This window comes from Aspergillus tanneri (assembly GCF_003426965.1).
Source record: "Aspergillus tanneri strain NIH1004 chromosome Unknown AapTan_6_pilon_pilon_pilon, whole genome shotgun sequence".
Classification (NCBI taxonomy): domain Eukaryota; kingdom Fungi; phylum Ascomycota; class Eurotiomycetes; order Eurotiales; family Aspergillaceae; genus Aspergillus; species Aspergillus tanneri.
This window is the reverse complement of record NW_022984633.1, coordinates 1,390,171-1,406,189: the sequence shown is the minus strand read 5'-3', so window position 1 is coordinate 1,406,189 and position 16,019 is coordinate 1,390,171. Positions and strand designations below refer to the sequence as shown.

The window sequence follows — 16,019 nt, the reverse complement described above, 5'->3', positions numbered from 1 at the left end:
TCTGCGAGGTTGTCATCTGGCCATGATATTTCCAATGTTCTCGAAGACTGTTGACCCAGGTCACAAACGTCATCATTAATGACGCTATTTCCTTGTAATTTATTTACTTTCCCTGCAGTGAATGTGTAACCTTTTTTCCAACCTACCTCCTAATCCTATTACTTCTCCTTACAGCACTTAATTCCCACCCTTCTTTGTCTGTACAAGTCACTCCACCATCTGTCATCAACCTAATTCTTCTCTCCCTAGAGCCTACTTAAGGGACTGTAGCATCTTTGCTAACCGTTTCGCTTCCGTTTCCTATTAGTATCCTCGCCGATCACACCCACCATTCATAATGTCTGACAAGAAGGAATTCACTTTCCAAGAGGTATCTGGCCACAACACCAAGAAGGACCTCCACCTCGTGGTCCACGACAAGGTCTACGACTGCTCCTCTTTCGTCGATGAGCACCCGTACGTGTCCATCTCAATCCTATTTCGTTGAGTTCCTATCACTCCCATTACCCTCGTCCCTCCCACCTTATATTCTCCGTCCTACACAGGTGAGGGGAGGGAGGGAGAGGGGGGAAAAAAAGAATAAGAAGGAGAAGAAGAAGCAAGAAAGACCAAATTAGACGCCAAAATACTGACAACGGATGACAGTGGTGGTGAAGAAGTCCTACTCGACGTCGCCGGTCAGGATGCAACAGAGGCTTTCGAGGATGTCGGACACAGCGACGAGGCACGCGAGATCTTGGACGGCCTGTACATCGGTGACCTCAAGCGCATGGTACGTTCAAATGGACCGGCTTCGGAAATGTATACCGTACTTTCAGAGAGAATTAACAATAGGTGTTGTCAATTCTAGCCCGGTGACCCCGCCCCCCGCGCCCAGGCTCATACCTCTTCCTCGTCTTCATCTGGCTCCGGAGATTCGGCCGGACTCGGTGTCGGTCTCTACGCTGTCCTCTTGATCGGTGGTGTTATCGCCTACGGTGCCTATCAGTACTTGCAGAAGACAGCCGCCGCTGAGGCGCAGTAGTCCCAGAAATGCAAAACCTTGAAAAGATAAACCCAAATGAATTACCGATTCCTCTAACCTATAATTAATGTGAAACTATCTTCTTGTTCTTGTTCCTACCTCGGGGTTTGCCAGGTGATATCCACTGCAGATATTTCTGTTCAATGTTTCCCGTTCGAGTCAAATCTTTCTAATATTCAGGAAAGACTGAGATATTTTGGGCCTGACCGTTTCGATTTCCGGGCCGTATGAATGGCTGGTATATACTGTTTTCTCCTTGTTTACTATCCGGCCGTCCTTTCGTACGACAACTCTTTTCAATAGATCACCGTCTCTTTTTTCCTCCGGCAATTCCTGCACCCCATTTTTTACGTTGTTGAGGGGCATACGTAAGGTTTCCAAATAGTTAGAACCCAGGATTACGTTCCCATTAGAGTCGTCACGCACAAGCGAATTTAAAAATGGATATACGGTAGAGTGGAAACAGCACTATCAATCATGTGACGATAACAAGTATATAAAAATAAAATGCTTATGTAGTCAAAGATATCCAAGTAAGGTGAGTGCCCCCGATGCTAGTAGAGCTATACAACGCATTCTTTTTTCGGCATTAAGACAACATGAGAAGAGAATTTTTGAGGCCTTCACTAAATAAAACTTCACACAAATCACCTCCAGTATGCTTTTTTAAATCCAAGATCTCGTCAGTAGGGAGTGGGGGGACTATTACCTCGAGTTACCCTCCAGCCCAACACGCACGGCTTCTAGGATCATGTCCTTGGCTTCTTCTAGATTTTCTTTGCCTCCTTTGATCTCAATCGCTTCGCCCTTGGCCTGATCCTTGGGTACATTGATCCGGCAACCGGTCTGTTTCCGGATAGCGTTGATCTGGCTTCCACCTTGCCCAACAACGAAGCGGTAGGTTTTCGGATCAGGCAAGATCAAATATCCAGTCGCTGACTGCTGGGATGCACTAGCAATCGCCTTCTCCAGGGCCGACCTGGCTTTCGTGACATTGTCACTGGTTCCAGCTAGCACCCATGGGATAGTGGCCGGCTGCGTAGGGTCCACAATAGCAGGGCTGTTGTCAACGACCTTCCACGAGTGAGTCTCGATAGCTTCGCTAGGTTCATCGGTGATCAGTGGGAGTGCTGAGGCACCATTGACCGTGGCGCGCGAGTCTTCCGAGGCAGGCTTGGGTGGCACCTGCTGGCCAGCATGATCAACAGTTACGCGGTAATCATTGCGAAGACGACGGAAGAAAGAACCGTTTTCAGCAATAGCATGGTGCAGGTGCCGGGGAACTTCAACCGTGTCACCCTGTTGATCCTTGAGCATTGTGAGGATATGCTCTTTCGCCTCTTCAACGGCATTGCTAGGACCCTTGATCTTGATATCAGTGCGTCCGGAGCCTTGCTTGGGAATATCCAATGTGACGTAAAACTTCGATTCAATCCCACGTCGGGTGTCACCGCCACGGCCAATAAGTAGTCGGTGCTGCACCTGAGGAACGTCAATGTTGGCGGTGACCTGATCTGCACGCTCCTTGACAAATTCTTCAATGGCAGAGATGATTTTTTCCACAACCTGGCTGTCGCCTTCGAGCCTGATAGCAGCATCGCTGCTCTCCGGGCGAGGGAATTTGACGACTCGAGAGGCACTTCCATCAGTAGGGCCACCAGCATCGGCTACGATCTTACGAATGTTCGCACCTAATACATATTAGCAAATGCAAGAAGTGCACGTTGACATATCAAACAACTCACCTCCACCACCAATCAAAGACTTGTGATACTTCTTATCAACCTCAATCGTCTTGGTGATAATCGAATCGAATTCACTAGAGCGCTGTTGCAAGATCTTCTTTGCTTCCTCAACCTGCGTCTTCGTGCCCTTGATCCTGATCTGAACACGACCCGAGGCATCTGGCGCATCATTCACCCCAGGTACGTCAATTTGCGCTCCCGTATCAGCCCGAAGTTTATCCATCTCTCGACCACGCTGGCCAATCAGGGACGGGATTTGGGACTGAGCCACAGAAACCGACGCCGAGAAAGAATGGTCGACAACCCACTGCAATAGGCTCAGAATCTCATCTCGTGCAGAGTCAGCACCCTTGCTGGGGCCCTTCACAAGCACCTCGTCAGCTCCTTGTTGGGAGCGGCTGGGACGAGAGCCTCCCGCTTCGCTAGATGTCTCCCCAACAGACTGGTCGTCAGCAACAACAGCAGCCCGAGGAAATTGAACGCGAACAGCATATCGATCTTGGAGTCTGTTGACCTGGCTTCCCTTCTGTCCAATCAATTCACGGTGGTACTGGGCAGGGATCTTCAGAATATGAGTGGTCTCGTCTTCCAGCTTCTTCCCCAAGTTGATGATTCTAGACTTGGCGGCATCAGCTTTAGCCTTGGGTCCTTTCACCTCAACCTTCCCATTTTCCACCTTAATGTCAACATCAAATTCCTCGCGGAGCTTGTTGATATTTTCACCCCTCTTCCCAATCAGGAAGTTGGCAAATTTCTGGGGGAAGTCAAACGACGTGGTATAGCCACGCTCGAGATCATCCTTCTCCTGCTCCGCAATAAATGCTTGCAAGGTTGAAACCAAGTCTTCTACAGTGCGAGAAGGGCCGCGCAAGGAAACCTCACATTGAGAAGGTGTACCACCACCACGGGCTCCTCTGGCGTCACTGACAATGGTCCGGACAGGGATCTGATCCTCTCGTTTGGCCTGCTGGTCACGAGCAATGAACTTTCGCACCTTCTCCTGGTACTTGCCTGGCACATTGACAGATTTGGCCACAACATCACTTTGGTCACCCAAGGCATTTAGGAGATAGGATTGGGCCTCTTGGAGAGTCTTCTCAAACATGGCAAGCTCACCCGTGGATGGTCGCTGTCGCGACACTTCAAACTGTGAGGTGGAAGCCGATGGGCCCTCATAGACAAGAATGACATCTGGGCTATCTATTTCTTCCGGGACAAGAAGAAGAACACCATAATCATTCTGCATCTTAGCAATGCTACGAGAACGCAGATACGGGTGGAAGTAGGGATCAATGGAAAGATAGCGAATCCTGGAGGGGGGATGAGCTTGAACAATGTTCATAATATCCGATCGAGCACGGATAGTGTTCTTTCCATCCCTCGAATACACTTCCCACGTTACCGGTCCGTCAGAACTTGGCGGGAGCGCGATACGAGCATCGTACATGTCTTCAAGCTCCTTGATAATTTGTCGATGTCTCAGATACCTGGTAAGGGCACGGGCATGGGCATGAGCTCCACCCGGAGCATTCAGGTGTTGACGAGACAAATCGATGCTTGCCATCTGCATGCTAGTGGCAAGGTCCATCGCCCGATTGATACCACTTTCAATATGCTCCAACGGACCGGTGACAGTGAGGAATTCACTCTCATCAGAAGGAGGAGGTAGAACGATTGCACAACCAGTTTCGGCAAGAAATTCGTGCAACGCATCAGCGTTATCGCCAAGGATGAACTGATGCTGACCGCGATTGATCGCCAACTGTCGAAGTGCCAATCGGCGCTGGAGGTCCGCAGCAAGTCTCTCAACCTCAGCACGAGCCTCCTGCGCAGCAGCGCGCTCCCCAGAGATATGGATATTCTTCTCGGGAATCGGTACGAATTGGACATGGCCAGGTTCAGCTTCCGGGGGCGGAGGCTGACTTTGCCAGGTATCATACCGAGGGACATGGATCTGGGCTTTGGTACGCTCCTCGATGTCTCGGACTGTGGCGTTGTGAGCACCCGCGATGAAGGGGAAAAATTCAGGAGGAATTGATTTCAGTCGTAGGGTCATGTTTGAAGCTCGCTCTTTCACAATAGCCTCGATCTCTCGGCGGGCCATTTCAGCAGCGACAGCATCACCTTCAATAAGGACATCGATAGTGTCACTGTCACCCTCATCCTCTCCTGCACCAAACTCTTCAGCGCGCGGAACTTGTACGCGAGCACCCGTCCGCTGCTGGATGTCCTGAACAACCGTTCCTTGCCGACCAATGATATGAGGCCGTGCAGATGTAGGGATCGGAACACGAACCGATTGCTGGGTCCAATAGTCAGCCCAAAGTAGCTCATTCTGTCGTATCGCGGCACAGAAGACATACCTTGGATCCGACCTGCTGAGCCACTTCTTTGAGGGCTTGTCTCACAGCATCTACAGAGCCCTTGCCCTCAAAAATTATGGAACCCCCCGGTCCACCGCGCATGTCAACATTGGCCTTGGAACGCTTGGAGATGTCGCGCAAAATATCCCTGAGGGGCTTCTTCAGTTGTCCTCGTGGAAGCATCTGGGACGGAACAAGCCGAAGTTGCTCCATGTGCTTCCCAGGAAGACTCATGATCCGAGGGACGTCAGAACCTGGAGCTAGATTGATGTAACTTAGCCACGCGATCGCCTTTAATGGGGAGCAACAATAATGCTGCTTACAGAGAGGAAGGAGCGGCTCTTACCTGATTGCAAGCCGCTGAGGGCACCATTAGCGATGGCGGCAGCTGAAGGCCCTTTAGCACCCCAGGCAGAAGTAGCCGGAGCCTTGGGCTTTGGGCCGCTTCCTAGAGCAGGGAACAATTCCTCGGACTGAACATCGAATGAAGGTGCCTTCTTAGGGGCAGTTTTGGGGGCCGAGGGAGCGGCAGCCAGTGCTGCCGTCTGCAATGAAGTGTCGGGCTTCTCGCTTTGCACAAGCGATGATGGTGGGGAGTGATTGACGTCCTCTTCACCCACGGCATTTTCTACAGTCAACTTATGCTCCTCTTCACGGGCATGCTGCTCCTCCAGCATGGCCGCTCGGGACTTAGGTGTCTCGCCGTTAACAGTCGCAGTGGACATTTTGGTAGCTATTATCCGTGAAGTGTAGTATGTTCCGGTTGACCGCAGGGCAATAACAAATGTGGGGTTAGGAAATTAACGAGACGTGAAGGCTGGATGCTGGACGCAGAGCACTGCTTTTACCAATTGGTTAACGAGGGGCTATCGAGGGGAGCGTGATGTAAGACATACCCAAAGAGAAAAGGCTCTAGGCTGATCAAAGGTACTTACTGCTCAACGAGAGGCAGAACGATATGGTCAGTAGACAGAAAGAATTGTCTCCAGAGGGAGAGATTGCCGATTCTTATGTAAAGAAAAGAAAATAAAAAATAATAATAAGGAAGCCAGAGACAGTGGATAGAAAAGGGTAAAAGAAGACAGAGGTAGGCGAACCGCAATTGCTATCTGGTGAGGCTAGAAGCAAAAACGACACGGCATCCCAAGGCTAAACAGAGAAAGTGGGAGAAAGACAACGGGAAGAAGAGTGTGGGAAAGCGGAGGAGAAGAGGTAGGATAAGCGGGAGAGGGGGAGAAGAAGGGGAGGTGGATGGCACACTGAGGACGTCAGGGAAGCCTGGGTCAGTGATTGATGAAATAGGATGGGATGGAACGAGAGGAGAGAAGAGGACAGACAGACGGAGCGAGTGAGAGTGGTCGGAGTGGAAACCCGGGGGAAGTAAGTCGTTATTCCCTTTCGGGACATTCATTCGATGGCGGAACCGAAACACTCGAGCATTGGCAACATCTGGATTTCTGTACGCAACTCCGAGGAGTGCTTGAACACCGTTATTACTATCGGGAATACATTTGGAAACTCCTCTTATATGGTACCCTGAAAATTTGTCGTCATCTCGTGTCCAATCCTGATTGCAGGGCAGTTCTTAGTCGGATAATGATTCGAAGAATGTGTTTTTATTTTTGAGGATATATGCAAGTCCATCATATACAGAGAGACCAATTGCTCCGATAGTAGCCATTGCACATGCACTGCTTACTGGATTTACGCCACATTCAACATATCGTTGCGACAGTAGTTGTAGTCCAATTTAGATGTCACTCTGCCGGGCTAAAGTACCAGTGTGCATATTTTGTTGGGACGCAGCAATGCCAAGAACAGTCAGGAAGTGGAATGCCATCTCCCCCAAATGGAATTAAATTTTTAAATCAAAATTATAGCCTAAAAAAAAAAAAGTAAACGGCATTGGAAGCCTGCTCTATTTTAGTGGTATCTGTAAAACATCTATAACCAGACGAAAGACCTCTAATTGTTAAATTCCTCAGACACTATATCCCTACTGTTGGGATGAATGTACATACCTAGCTAGCTGCTCGCGGCTACAAAGCATACCTAAATTTGTTTCTATGAGCACTTTTGATAATTTAATTTCTTAAGCATATTAAGTTTACTTAAATACCACTGTTATAGGTAAATAAAATAAATTCCTGTTGAGGGGGGGGTCTATAGAAATACTAAATGTAGCAACGCAGAGGAGATGTCGAAACTCACTTCAGCAGAATAGGCCAGTAGTTAAAGACAACCTTTTGACTAGGATAGTTGGGTTAGATAGCAGGGTTGAGATCCACCTTATTACATCCTCATAATCAAGATTTATTATAATTGGTTTTAATTTCATAGATCAAGAGACAACATGATGCGTGCAACCTAGAGATGTAGCTATATCTATCAAAGTTGTTTACTACAACTCCAGAGATGATTATTGGCTAAAGCTGGGCATTATTCCGAATATAGTAGCAATTAGGCACACCCTGGAGGGTTAGGTAGACAAATTCGCATTCGTATTGTCTGTAACTAGTAGGCATAGAGGTTTACTAAACTTTTGCCTGAAGCAGCTCGTCTATTTGGTAGGTTGTTTCCAGTGAATGCTACTGGCCATAGTTCAGCAAAATAATTGTGCATATGTACTGAGTGAGTTTTACCATAATACAGTATCTTTTCCTCGTGTCTCCCTCCTTACTACTATTTTTTGAAAATGTTTTTCTGTGTCTGTTTCTCGAGGCAATATCCTGACCAGTGACACTACTCGTACGGCAGATGCTAAGCCTGGCCCGATGTGGACCAAAAGCTTAAACCAAGATATGCAATGTACAGCGGGTAAAATAAAAGAGGGCATATTTCCAAACAGAATTCAATTTAAAGGGTTGGAAACTTTACGAATTGCATTAACAGTACATAACACCTTTACGCTGGAACCTTAATTGTTGTCTAGCTGATGCAATCTGTATTAAGCCAGTCTATCATTCATTTTGTCACCGCCACTGCGCCTCATATCTCAGTTACTATTTAGGCGGTAGAAACTACTCCAAATCACGGAGTAGAATCAATAGGATAGACTCTAATAAGAGTTTAGCCCCACAAAAACTAGTCTAAGGAACTAGTGGGATACAACATGTGAGATCAAGAGATCCCACTAGGCCAGGTCAGTCCTATACCCCATTTCCTGGCTCCATTCTGACACGGTATAAATACAGGCCCAGCCACTTGTTAAGAGTGTGAAAGCTGTTCCTTACCATTAGGCCGCTCTTACTTATCATGTTTCCCTTCTCATAAACGTTGTCAGTACTATGGAAATTCACACCCGCGAGGCCGGGGGAAAGCCCTGGACAGACCTACCTAACTACGATGCCTGCCGAAGGATATCCTTCCGAGAAAACACAAGGCTTCTTTTAACGCATCCGATATAATGAAGGACTCTCTGATAGGAAACTAGGAGTCGAGTCTAATAGTCTTGATAGAGTTCGTTCTGATGATCGCCGTCCCCTGAACTCCCTAGCTATGGCATTCATGTGGGCCTTTGGCACAATGAACATCAGTTGTGTTAGTGCCGGCTTCCTGAGGAATCGATTAGAGTTGTCACTGGGACAGACCAGTCCCATCACAATATGCTCGACGTTATTGGGCGCTGCTGTCACGGTTCGAATACCACCTTATGTCCACTTCCTCAACATAGTGCGCTTGAGTGCCTCTGGGTTCCACACAGGATACAAATCCAAAATCGGCCGCCGTATACGATGGCGGAATTCGGGAGATTCTCAAGATCATTCATTTATACCCTCAAGGGATCGCTAGGTTCTTGTTGGCGCTCTTGGGCTTTTCCGGAACTTCGGGGGGGCAATATGAGATATTCCCACTATGTGATCCTGACTACTTGTAACCACTGTTACTTCATTTAGTTAGTGTCAATTGTATTTCCATACTCCGTATACTCCAGTGTCCTTTCAGCTCAGCTCCTTGCTAAACCATTTTCAATGTATCTTGCGCGTTCTGGTCACACCTGTCTTCATCTACATCTTTCTCTTATGTATACCGTTGGCCGAGACTACCTGGATGTGCTGGATAACTTCCTTCTATCGTTGGGCTATTGGCTTGAACACCATGTTTTCCGTGGGGGAAAATAGATAACTACGACCAGGATGAATGGAGCACGCCAGGCCGCACACCTGTTGGGTATACAGTCACTGCTTTTCTATGTGGCGCAGCAGTGGACTGTTGGCGCATTGACAAGGTTGATCTGAAAGACGAAGGAGACGTCACCAATGAACTGGCATTTGTTTTAACTGGTATTTCGAATGTTCCTTTATGGAAGCTGGAGCTGACATATATCGCCCGGTAGATTCGTGTCTATTGACCTATGAGTCATTATAAATCCAACAGCGGCTAGCATAAAGTCCAGCCTTCAGGATGTAAGTAATATGGTCATGCACATAAAATTGGTACAAACAGGCATATCCTATTCTGGTGGTAAATCCTACGTCAATGTACAAGACAATGGGCTGCAGACTTGATAACTTATACTTTTAACACTCACAGGTTAAAATTTCAAGGATCTTCAAGGGCAGCTGTGGTCGCATGCAGCATTGGATCTAAGTCTAGATTGCGACGATCAAGGCTGTAGATATGTGTCCCATTTCAAATACGTGTTGCCCACAGATTTTGATTTGGCGGACTTTGTGACAACATAATCAAATCATACAAATCCAGGCAACTACCAGGATGCTCTTTTCAATCACAATGCAAAATTCGAAGGTGATATAGAGTCGAGACACATGCATAGTGACTTAAGTTTGACTTTACATCAAGCACATATCTAGTGATCTTCTCTAGCCGGGAGAACTACAGGTCTCTTAAAAAACCTGATTCCTCCATCCACCTGCGTGACAGCTGACTACTCAGCAGGTAGTCGGTTAGATGGAAGTTAACTAACTTAATTCATTCTAGTTTGTGGACAGAGCTAGATAATCACCCGGCAACCTCCATTCCGATACTAGGCTATTCGACGTGGTGCAAGTTGGTTTACAAGCCCTATCCCTGCTAATGTAATTTGTGGGAAGGCAAATACCCCAAGAGAGCAGCCGGGGATATGTCCACTGTCATCAAATTCGTGTCAAGGTCCTGACGAAGGATGCTTAGCGCATGGAGTACAGCTGGTCCCGCAGTCCCCCGAACACATTAAAGCTTCCCTTCCGGCTTATCTGGATGAGGTGCTGCCACCTTATTCCTTATTACAAGTCACATATGATATTCCACAGGTCTAATAGACCAGGATTGCATGAGCCGTTCAGATGATTGCACGCTAAGGGATTTTTTTTGGGGGGGGGGGGGGGTGAGAGGCACATGTGTGACTTGGACGGGCTGCATCATATACTGCAAGAGCCAGGGAGATCGTATTTCTACACATCCGGTTGATTGAGAACGATACGTACCTGCAGAATAATGATAGAGGTCAGACGTCGGGATTTTTATTTTTTAAAAACCATCATTTCCTCTTCCTCATTCGTTGATTCGGTAGTCATTTCGATGTGAGATGCTTTTTAGTTCCCAAGGATTTGCCTCGATTTTCGTGATTCCTTGTCTGATTACATGATACTCTGAAAAGCGGTAACTATTATGGGTAATTACTCGGTAGTCAAGCGTAAAATAAAGTACTTATGTCAGAAAGGTAGATTGCCATCCCCTTATGCTTCTTTTCCCTGAGACAAGCTCCATTGCTTAGTGAAACACCGGAAATGACGGCACTCTGTGACTGTTAGATCACCAAGCTAAAAGATGGCCGGCATTGTGCTTCAGGGGAGTCTGTTTAGTTATTATTTTGAGGTCGACAAGGGCCAGTCAATTGGGGGATTCATACCGTCGTCCGGTACGCCCCGCCTTTTCTCGTATGTGGAGCGACACCACAGGACTCTCACTCAGGTCATGTAACTAATTTCCAACGATGCATATCCTGTGTAGTCGACAGGATAAGGTAGCCAGAAGGTCGGGATTAGCAATGTCTTAAGATACAACTTAGAGCCGCCGCCTCATTTCGCGGCAGGCAAAGCCTAATTTATTCGAATCGAGGCATCGAGGGTGATGGGAAGTCCCATCCGATTGCACCCTAACGGCGTACAGTAGTTCGGTCGCTGTCCCATAAGACTGGGGTTAAGATGTGTCTAGAATTTTTCTCCTGCCGTTTACTCCGTAGAGCGGCCACATCTGAGACAGATGATGCAAACCCTTCTGGAGTAGCGGAAATCCTAATCATACCTATTTATTATGATTAATACGGAGTATATACCCGTAACATACGGGGTACGGTACAAACACAGGAATTAAAAATAAAAGTACCACGGGTGAACATTTTCCCAAATGTTTGAATCCTCATATGGTGTCATCCTCGAATAAATCAAAGCCTAAAGGGAAGCGTGTAACGAAATCAATAAAAGATTGCTCGTACGAGTCAGGCTTTCAGGCTTTGTCCATATCATTAAGGTATTGACCGCCCTATTGTCAATAGTGGCGAAGATATAACCAAGTACCTTGGACGTCACAACAACTTGGGCCCAAGTGGCTGGCCGCCTCCCCTCGAAAAGAAATTGCGGCCTCCCATCACTTGCCTACGCTACACTTGGCGGGCCGTTTGGCACTCGCTTGGTTTCCGTCGCTGGTCCGGCCGCCAATCTAAATCGTTCCCTCCGTCTTGTGTCCCATCTCTTATCCTCCTCTGCTACGCTTGTTGTGCGCTTCTGTATTTTTTTTTTTATTTTTTCCTAAAAAAAAAAGTCCATTTAATGATTCCACTGGATATCAACTGGAGTAATCATAATAACTCCAACCTCTGTTTATTTCTCTACTCCTGAATTATTTCCCCCTGTCTAGTATTGCAGATCTGTGTGCTGAGCTGTCGGTTATCTGCAGTTTCCAGCAAGTGCTGCCCTTCCACCCTTCTCCCCTCTCCCCGTTACCGCCCATGTTGGACGTCCTCCGGCTCTCCACGTGCTAACCACTGATTCTTGTGGTTTTACGGTAGTCCGCGGCAGCTTCCAATTCCTTTTTTTTTTTTTTTCGCGCTCTCCCTTGCGTCGTCCTAACTGGATCTTCTTGCATCCCCATTATTCCATTTCCTCCAACAGCAGTAATTCTTTCGGGCCTATCCATCCATTATTCGTTTTTGTCATCCATTCACCCATCCATACATACGCTATACAGTTCCACCCCGGACGTCCAGTCCCACCACCCATCGTTGGCAGACAGAAGGGACAGCAAGAAAGCACCGCCTCACCTGGTGGCTTCCCCCCCCCCCTCTCCAATCAAGCCATTGTGCCTAGTCAACTTGACCCTGTCACCTTGCTACGACCTTACCCAGTCGCTTGACCTGTTAACCCCCTAAAAACCGCACGTCATGAATCACGATAGTTTCTCCTCCTTTAAATTTCGACGGATGTCAAGCAAGCTTCACAAAGACCCCCCTAGCTTTAGTTCTCGAACCCTCAAAAGTCAGCAAAGTAACACCTCTCTCAAACGACATCCTTCAGCCCCCGTGTATCCTCGTTCCTCTGCCGCTGGAAGTCGAGAGCATTCCCGAACGAGATCAAACGCCTACGGCTCCTCATCGTCGTCTCTCGAGCAACATAGCGGGGGTCCATCTCCGGGGCAAGACTCGGGCTACTCCCAGGGCAACTATTATTCCGCCAAACCCCGTCCACCCAACGCTGGACGATTCTCCCTCAACGAACAAAGCTCAGATGAATTGATCGGCGCCCCGTTTGATACTCGTGGTATGCTCAGCGCCCTGGACGAGAACAGCGCCGAACCTACCGGAAAGATTCCCGAGAAACCTCCCGTTCTACGATCTCAGACAGCTCCAGATTCACGAGGACTCAGACAGTCGGCTAGTTTTACCACACTACAAAACCGTATGGACAATCCTTTGAATAAGACGGAAAATGAGCGACCCGCGAATACCAAACGGTATTCCGACGAGGCGAATGGCCACAAATCATTTGGGACTGGAAGAAGCAAGAAAAGTAGCTTTTCTAGCTTCGTTAATAGCATGCTAGGCTCCCCTCGCGGTATCAAGATCTCCGCCCCCGAAAACCCCGTCCACGTTACTCATGTCGGCTATGACAACCAGACTGGCCAGTTCACAGGCCTACCCAAGGAATGGCAGCGACTGCTGCAAGAAAGCGGTATATCAAAGAAGGAACAGGAAGAACACCCACAAACCATGGTTGATATTATGCGATTTTACGAGAAGAATGCTCGTGGGGATGACGAAGTATGGCACAAATTTGACCATGCGTATCCGCAGCCCCAGTCTGTTACAAGTCCAGCATCTCAACCTAGCTTAGTTGGCTCGACACCTCAAGGTTCTTCTGCGCAGCGAACATCTTCGCCTACTAGTCCTCGATTCCCGCAAAACCATGAAGGAAGCTTCGAAAATCCTCGAGCACCACCACCCATTCCTCGTGCTGCCCCAGCAGCTGTCCAGGCTGTATCCCCATCAATGGGTACTATTATACCTAATAGGGCACCGCCAAAGCCTCCCACGCCCGCCAATATGACACCTGCCCGGCCGGCACCTCAGCCACCCAGCTCGAGCCCATACGGCAGTGTGCCAACGCGACCGGCTCAGGATACCTTTACAAATCAGTTCGGAACACCCCCCATCCCGGAAACCAAACCATTACCATCCGAGTCTCAACGGAGTCGATCAAACTCCAAGACCAACGGTACACAACCTGCATGGGTACCCCCCGCTGTTGTATCTACGCCGGCGCAGTACCAACAGCAGCAGGAGCATGCAATGGCTGCAGCTCAACAAGCAATTGCAAGCAAGCAGCTCGACCGCAGTCGCAGCCTGCGCCAGCAACAAAGCCCCCGACCGGAACAGAAGCAGCAGACACAACCGGCGCCTCCGCAACATGCCTCACCTGTGGAAGATCCTGCATCACAGGGCGCGCGCGCCCCTCCTGCGGCTCGCCCACGGCAACGGCCTCGTCAGAGCAATGCAATTGACATCAGGGCACGCTTGGTCGCGATCTGTACCCCCGGAGACCCAAGTAAGATGTACCATACCCTGACCAAGATTGGTCAGGGTGCATCCGGTGGTGTTTTTACCGCCTATGAGAATGGTACAAACAGCTGCGTTGCTATAAAGCAAATGAATCTGGACTTGCAGCCGAAGAAGGATCTTATAATTAACGAGATCCTTGTGATGAAAGATAGCAAGCATAAAAACATAGTCAACTTCCTGGACAGCTATCTCCTTGGCCTGGACCTATGGGTGGTGATGGAATACATGGAAGGTGGCAGTCTGACCGATGTTGTCACTTTTAACATTATGAGTGAAGCGCAGATTGCTTCTGTCTGCAGAGAAGTACGTTTTGTCGTTATATGCGAATAAGCAACCATGCAAAATACTAACATTTGCCTAAAGACCCTAAATGGCTTGCAACACCTCCATTCGAAAGGTGTGATCCACCGTGACATCAAGTCGGACAACATTCTTCTCTCCATGGAGGGAAATATTAAATTAAGTGAGTCGCTTGTATCTTGTCTTCCCGCACATTGAATCTAACAACGTGCAGCCGACTTTGGCTTCTGCGCTCAAATCAATGATTCACATACTAAGCGGAACACCATGGTTGGTACGCCATATTGGATGGCTCCAGAAGTCGTTACGAGGAAAGAATATGGACGGAAAGTCGATATTTGGAGCTTGGGTATCATGGCTATCGAGATGATCGAGGGCGAGCCTCCTTACCTCACCGAGTCACCCTTGCGGGCGCTCTACTTGATTGCCACAAATGGTACTCCCAAAATCAAAGACGAACATACTCTGTCGCCTATTTTCCGCGATTTCCTGGCTCTTTCGCTGAAAGTCGACCCTGAAAAGAGAGCATCTGCGCATGATTTGCTGAAGGTATGTCCACGCTTTTCAGTTTTCTAGATTGTCTGCTGACTTCGGATGCGCAGCACCCATTCATGTCCTTCTGCGCGCCACTCAATCATTTGTCACCCCTTGTAAAAGCCGCGCGCACTAGCAGGGCGCAAGAAAAAGCTCAAAAGGGAGGGCCGTAGATGCCGTTCGCATTTAGCTGTCTCTATATACGTTGATGTCCTCTGTCTCTTCTTCCAGATACCCATTCCCTCTCATGTTTCATATTTTGCTGGACCACGATATGCTGGCATTGCATAATTGAAAAAAAAAATATTCTTCGTGCTTTTCTTGTCTGGGTCTGTTTCCTTCTATCTAAATGTTATAGATGGCGATGATTTGATGATATGTCCCCTGTCCTTGATTCTCTGTTACTCCTGGCTCCACACCCTCATTTGATGGTCGGTATATTTACCTATCTTGAGGATCATGTTTGCGCTTCCCGTCGCTCCTTTGACATGTTTACCTTTTCACCATTGGTATTTAAGAGGTTGATATGTGATTATAAATCCTGTCTGGACTTGCATATGTTTGTTGTTGCTGTTACATGGCTTTCAATGACCTTGAAGTCATACTGACGCTTGCGGAGTTTGATACTCAATATACTGAATGGGCGAGAACAGCCGTATCGGAGACAATTTTTGGTTCCCGAGGCACGAAGCCTCTTCGAGTTGCCTTATGGGTGGCTTTATTTGCGTCCGTTCAATTAATGATTGATGAGACATTTCTTGATTGTTTCAATGGCAAAAACAAAATGATACCGGTGCTGGTTTGATGCTGGTTTTATCGTATCTTACAGCTGCAAAATTCTTCTTATCGCTTTAGAGAATTGCTTGTGTTTACAAGACCCTGTGAGATATTTTGTCCCCATGTCACTTATATAGTGGTGTCACAGAGACTTATGAACAACATTGGTACATATACACCTTTCATCGGAGAGTTCTATTGTTAGAAATGTAGTCCTTGGT

General features: G+C 47.9%; 3 protein-coding genes across 3 annotated transcripts; 2 read left to right on the top strand and 1 right to left on the bottom strand.

Annotated features, from left to right (window-relative positions):
- Positions 1-337: 337 nt before the first annotated feature.
- On the top strand, positions 338-1,024 carry ATNIH1004_008492 (cytochrome b5-like heme/steroid binding domain-containing protein; the record flags this gene model as incomplete). The annotated part of the gene is made up of 3 exons (XM_033573100.1): positions 338-456; positions 646-772; positions 851-1,024. 3 exons carry the CDS (start codon positions 338-340, stop codon positions 1,022-1,024), a joined length of 420 nt encoding a protein of 139 aa, XP_033423652.1.
- A 705-nt stretch (positions 1,025-1,729) lies between these two features.
- On the bottom strand, positions 1,730-5,857 carry ATNIH1004_008491 (putative RNA binding effector protein Scp160; the record flags this gene model as incomplete). Its single annotated transcript, XM_033573099.1, has 4 exons — positions 1,730-2,715; positions 2,770-5,071; positions 5,133-5,392; positions 5,479-5,857. 4 exons carry the CDS (start codon positions 5,855-5,857, stop codon positions 1,730-1,732), a joined length of 3,927 nt encoding a protein of 1,308 aa, XP_033423651.1.
- A 6,656-nt stretch (positions 5,858-12,513) lies between these two features.
- pakA (mitogen-activated protein kinase kinase kinase kinase STE20) lies at positions 12,514-15,194 on the top strand (the record flags this gene model as incomplete). Its single annotated transcript, XM_033573098.1, has 4 exons — positions 12,514-14,490; positions 14,551-14,650; positions 14,702-15,036; positions 15,090-15,194. The coding sequence occupies 4 exons, from the start codon at positions 12,514-12,516 to the stop codon at positions 15,192-15,194; spliced, it is 2,517 nt and encodes an 838-aa protein (XP_033423650.1).
- Between the last annotated feature and the right edge of the window lie 825 nt (positions 15,195-16,019).